The sequence below is a fragment of the Chrysochloris asiatica genome, unplaced genomic scaffold (genome assembly GCF_000296735.1).
Source record: "Chrysochloris asiatica unplaced genomic scaffold, ChrAsi1.0 scaffold00043, whole genome shotgun sequence".
Classification (NCBI taxonomy): Eukaryota; Metazoa; Chordata; class Mammalia; order Afrosoricida; family Chrysochloridae; genus Chrysochloris; species Chrysochloris asiatica.
This window is the reverse complement of record NW_006408561.1, coordinates 3,145,131-3,151,130: the sequence shown is the minus strand read 5'-3', so window position 1 is coordinate 3,151,130 and position 6,000 is coordinate 3,145,131. Positions and strand designations below refer to the sequence as shown.

The window sequence follows — 6,000 nt, the reverse complement described above, 5'->3', positions numbered from 1 at the left end:
CTGAGGGGGGCCTATCTGCATACCACCTTCCTTTCTTTTGTTTTTACTGAGGGGGGCCTATCTGCATACCACCTTCCTTTCTTTTGTTTCCCTGCTCAGAGCAGATAGGCCCCCCTCAGAAGTGCTTTTAGAAAGTGGGCCTTCCATTTATTTATGTGCCTTTTGTTCACTTTTTTTTTTTAAATGGGGGAAACTTTTCATCTATTTCTGAAAAGGGCGTGATGGTCATTTTAATATTTAAAAGTCTAAGGAAGATGTTTCGTGGTAAAATACCAGAAAGTCTTTTAAATTTTTGAAAATGACTCTTTAGGACAGGATAGGACTGACCCATTGCGTTTCTGGTGTGGCGTTGTGGATTAATGCGCTGGGCTGCCAAGTCGGTTTGAACTGCAAAGTTGCCAGTTCAAGCACACCAGCTGCTCCTCCAAAATACTATACAGTGTCTCTGTGAGTCGGAACCAACTCGACAGCACTTAACAAAAACAACAACAAAATTAAAATGTAGCTATAGAATTTTTTTTAAAGATTCCATGAATTAAAATGTTAGACTATCCAAGTCCTGGTGTAGCGCTGTGGGTTAATACAGCATTTGAACTGCAAGGTCGGCAGTTCAAGCTCACCAGCTGCTCCTTGCTATGGGTCGGAATCGACTCGATGGACTCAACAACAACAACAACAACATCTTGATGTTAAAACAACACTGAATGTATTAGCTTGGCACCAAATGCATTCAATTTAGTTTTTCAAGTGTGCTCCTTTTACACCATCACTCAGTAAACTGCCCACCAATGTGGAGATGCAATATATAGGAAATGATTGTTGATAAAATAAAGCAGAGGGCAGTGTAAGGGTTCCCAGTGAGTCCACTCAGCTTCGACAATTGTCAAGTCATGGTCAATCTCGATTTAGTTCTCTTTCTTCGTAAATACTATGTTGGATTATTCCAGACATCATTCAGTCTGTATCTCTAAAAAACAGCAGCTTTTTTCTTTTTTCCCCTCTAAATGATCATACTCCTAAATCTTCCCACAGCAAAGAAAGGAGGCCTCTGTGCAGGTTATTCTAGGAAAAATAATTATCTGAATATAGTGGAAAGTCAAATTTTGGGGAATAATCAGATATGTAAGACATAATTAAATAAATACCTAAATCTTTAATCAAAGATCTAGTCAGTGTTCACATTTCCTTGAATAAATCAGGACTGCTGTTTTAAAATTTATTTAACAGTGTGTTTGTTTGAATGCATTTGGGCAACATGTCTTTTGGGTTGCTTTTATTTCAGTTTGAACTGCAAGGTGAGTAGTTCAAACACACCAGCCACTCCATACACGGTCACTCACTAGGAGTTGGAATCAACTCGATGGTACTTAGCAACAACATATGGTTTTATCCAGAGGGTGGAGGGATTGTGAATTTACCTGGTGGAACCACATTGTCAGGAGCCCATAGGTAACACAAATGGTTAATATGCTTGGCTTACTGAAAGGCTGGAGGTTTGAGCCCCAAAGGTACCTCAAAAGAAAGGCCTGGTAATTTACTACTGAAAAATCAAGCCACTGGAAACCCTATGGAGCACAGTTCTGTCTGACACACATGGGATTATCATGAGTCAGAGGTGACTTGATGGCAACTGATTTAGCCATGCAGAATATTCTCTCTGATCAAACACTGCCTGTTCCCTGCATAACCAACCGCCTCCATGAAGCACCACTTGGCACCCCTTCTGGACACTTCTGTTGATGGCCCTTCTTTATTCTGGGGAAAAACGGCCCATAATTTGTCACCTTGAGATTTTCATTTATCTGAAGCTCCATGACTTAAGCCAAATTTGAGTTGATGACACACTTAAAATGAATTTATATACAAATGAAGTTAAGAGGTTAGTTGTATAATAAATGACTTGTAAATACTGAATTTTAGTCTGAAAACTGATGTTGAATGCCAACTATGCCCGATACTATGCTAGGAACTGGGGACATAAGCTGAAAGTACTGGAAACCATTTTCAGTCTTGAAAAATTCTGAAAGTTTCATGGTTAAAAAAACAAAAACACCTCAGAGCCTGGATTCTCTTCCTTTCCTCCAGAGCACACAGGAGACGCTGATAACACAGAGCACAGTCAAAAGGAACGGAATCAAGAAAGCAGTACCCATCTTCCACTTACTTTCTATCTGAGAATGGAGATCATTGACTATCACTTGTAGCTGCCCAATAGTCATGTCTCTCAGGTCAGTGGGTTTTAAACTTCTTTTCATCAAGCATTCACTTATATGAGGCATGTGTGGCAGCTAAAGATATAAACAAGGAGAAATGGAGGTGTGAAACAGAATACGTCTCCTGAATGTAAGACCCAGTTTTCTCTTAAAAAGATTCACTCTTGCTCACTCACACACTCACTTCAATGCAGGTTCGATGCTTTAAAAAGTTTCCAGTCTGAGACTTCCCCGATGTGGAGTACTCCATGCATATATCACATAGGCTGTGACATCTGAGAGTTCATTATTATAGTCACAGGTGAATTATTAGGGAGCTCCAATAATATCATTGGCATAGATAATAATATCAGCTACTCTTATTTCATTTACACTGTGCTACAAGCATCATGCAAAAAGATAAAAGCTGTTTACACTTTCTCTCAATGAATCCTCACAATTATGCTCTGACACAGGTGCTATCATCTGCATTTTATAGATGAGAAAACCAAGACTTCAGTAACTTACCTAGGGAGCCATATCAGGTCAACTGTAGAGCTAGAATTAAAAAATTCTAGAGTCCAGAACTCTGAACTACTACTCTCTCTTGCCTCATTGAAAGGCGGGAAACAAGGTCTGGCAACAGTGAGCTTGTCACAATCCACAGGTTCTGAACCTGAGATTGCTTTAAAGGAATTCAAACATTCCAATAACAGTCAATATCCCCCTTTGAGAAACACAGCAGAAATGAATCAAGAACAAAGTTTAGTTTTATGAAATGGGCTGCTCTTGTATCTTTCAGAGCTATGCAAGGAAAGAAAAAGAAACAAACTTAATTATTTCTCAATGATAGTGTCTTTTTGAAAACTGCCTTGGAGAAACCCAAGTTTGCATAATTCTGGGAAAGGACTGGGACAGTCTCAACCACCGGTAGCCACCAAAACCTCTCTTGCTTTTCAGTCTTCACTGCTTACAAGATCAGCGACGGGAGACTTTTTCCTGTTCTGTTTTTCCACTTCGACTTGCATCTTGGCCATTGGTTTGGCCATGGCGAGGGCCATTTTGGCTTCAGCTTGCAATTTCTTTTGCCTTGTGAGGAAGTCCATGTCATCCAGGGACTCAGATTCCTCTTCAGTAGTGTCTCTATCGGAATAGGAAGAACTCTGTTTGCTCTGTGAAGGGAAAAAGAGTAGCCCTGAGCTTTCCCAGCCAGTTATCACCCATCTGACATTGCGTTCCCTGAACCCTCTCACAAAGTGCTTGAGAGTTCACACAATTACCGCCATTAACTTAATTTGATACATATGAATCTCAACTAATAAAAAAATATATTTTTTTTCTTCAGTGTCAGTAATAGATTCTAGTATAAGTAGAAAAAGTACTATAATTGATTACAGAGAAAAATATACTTATGATAAAGTTGAAATGTTTCTTTGATGATTCTTGCCCTCAAGAATTTTTCCTGAAGTGACTAGACACTCAAAAATACTGAACCCAAAGCCAGAGGAATGTGTTATTACATAGAGTAGATAGGATTTTAGATGTCCAGTGAAGTTCTGGATGTTGCACTGTATGGCTTCCTGTTTTTTAGTCTTGTAAAAAAGGCACCATATGAGCCTTGCAGAGAGGAAACAATTGCAGGAAAAAGTACCGTGCTTGTTAAGCCAACTTCTATAATATTAGTCAAAGGAGTACTTTCCACACACAATCCTCCCAGCCTGGATGAGCAACCTCTATGTGTCCCACAGTCCCCCAACTTTTCATATGTGTCCAACTGCTAGTCTGTACTCACATTTGTTATCTTAATGGGGGAAGGAATGCTATTGAGCATATTTTCCCTAGGGTAATTTCTTAGGCTAGATCTGAATTTTTCTATGAAAAATCAGGTTTTACTATGAAAATAGTTAACTTTAATAAATCTTCTATCCTCATCAAAATCCTATAAGCTTGATTGTATTATAAGTTTGAGATTTCAATCATTGCCCCAAAGTTTAGAAGCATGTAATCTTAAGAAGCATTGATGTTTCTTAGTGCTTGTTCCTGATGAGCAGAAGAAAAAGCTAGGTGACCAGGAGAGAACTGTACCAAGTTTCAGTCTGGTACTTACTAGACTTACCATGGGTGACAAGGGGGTGTCCAAGCTTGTTTCAGTCTTACTGTCATCAGCATCACTGTCCTTGTCACTGCCGCTGTCATTGACGAAGCATATTTGCAGGTTCATCCCACTCTGTAGTCTGGGCAGAAACAAACAACACTCATTGCACTTAGCTATCTCTTATTTGCTTGCAGCACATAGAACTGACCGATTCTGCCAATAAAAAGTAACTGTAGTCTTGGCCGAGGGGAGTGAGGGACTCATATTGTTCCTAATGTAAAACTGACAACTTTCATGGACGCTCCTTATACCCTATCAAGGAACCCTGGTGATGCAGTGTTTAAGCATTATGACAGAAATTTCTATAGTACCTACCAGCGGCTCCAGGGCAGGAAGATGTGGCAGTCTGCGTCTGTAAAGATTGACAGCTTTGGCAACCCATGGGGCAGCTCTACTGTGTCCTATAGGGTCACTTTGGGTTGGAATTGACTCAATAGCACACAACAACAACATTCTATTTTAAGGTTAATGCTAAGTGAAAAGTAATTTAAGGCCGTATATTAAACCACCCAGCATAATACCAGATGTATAATTAGCGCACAATGAGAATGTGCTGAGTTACTGTGTTTGCATTCCTGTTGATGCAGATGAGTGGGGTCCTTGGCCACATAAGCCTGCCTGGATACCATCCAGTGTCCTGTCCTGGGGGACAATCCAAAGCAGCTCACTTAAGCCAGCATCTCAGGGCTGCTGCGCTCTATAAAATAAAGACTCCTTTTATTTTTATCCCCCCTAATTGATAGAACAGGGTCATCTGAATGAAATCTTTATTCAGGGCATCTATTTGCCAACAGAAAACATAGGAAGCACATTTATGACATTATAACAGGTTTACCTGAGCGAAACCTAAGGCAGCCCCAAACTCATACAGACACCATCTTTAACACACAGGCGATTATAGATAGTGACCTCTTGGGAGCTCATTATGTTTGTGGCAAACCCTGAGCCTCCAGGAGTGATGATGCTAGAAATGCAGTCATAAAAGGTAACCCAGCTGTGGATTTGTTACTTTTGTCCTAACCTTCTTTTGAAGCTGCATATATATCAACATTGCTTGCCAATAAAGAGGTTTTTTTTTTTAAATAGTTTCCTTAGTGCCTCTCATAGCCCCAGTCAGTCCTTTGTAAACGTAAAAGAAGAAAAGGCAAAAGGAGATTCCTGGGCAACAAGGGATCATAAAGAGGCTGATCTAGCCAGGTCTGGAGCAGAGGTCTCTGAATCTGGGTGGAAGTAATACTGCCATAGGGAGAAATGCAAAGAGCAACTTGTCTGAGATTGTTTGCTGTTGTTAAGTACCATCGAGTCGGTTCCGACCCATAGCGACCCTGTACAGGGTTTCGACATCTACAGGGAATCTTTGTAAAAATTCCTCAGATGACTTATTATTATTTCACGTGCTTCTTTGATCAAAAACAATACAGAACCCAGGAAAAGAAAATCTATTTATTTAACTGACATCATTCAGAATTGTTATGGGTATGTGCTGCCACCTATTGTTAAATTTTATAATGAAAAATTCCAGATTATTCCCCTCTGGAGGACAATGAGTTTGGTTTGGTTTAAGGAAATCCAAGGAGAACCGAGCTCAGAGGTAGGGGTTCTACTGTGAGGCTCAGGTTGTAGAAGGTCAATTGGACTTGGGTTCTGAAGCCT

The 6,000-nt window shown here is 40.1% G+C and overlaps 1 protein-coding gene across 6 annotated transcripts in view; it reads right to left on the bottom strand.

The window, feature by feature from the left end:
* The window catches only part of SCHIP1 (schwannomin interacting protein 1), a 1,199,879-nt gene that overhangs the window by 13,413 nt on the left and 1,180,466 nt on the right, over window positions 1–6,000 (bottom strand). For all 6 annotated transcript variants that reach the window (XM_006861779.1, XM_006861780.1, XM_006861781.1 and 3 more), the window contains 3 exons: window positions 4,309–4,426; window positions 3,167–3,364; window positions 2,165–2,288 (listed from right to left, as the gene is read on the bottom strand). In XM_006861779.1, coding sequence (XP_006861841.1) covers window positions 2,165–2,288; window positions 3,167–3,364; window positions 4,309–4,426 — 440 coding nt within the window. The remainder of the gene's footprint in view (window positions 1–2,164; window positions 2,289–3,166; window positions 3,365–4,308; window positions 4,427–6,000) is intronic.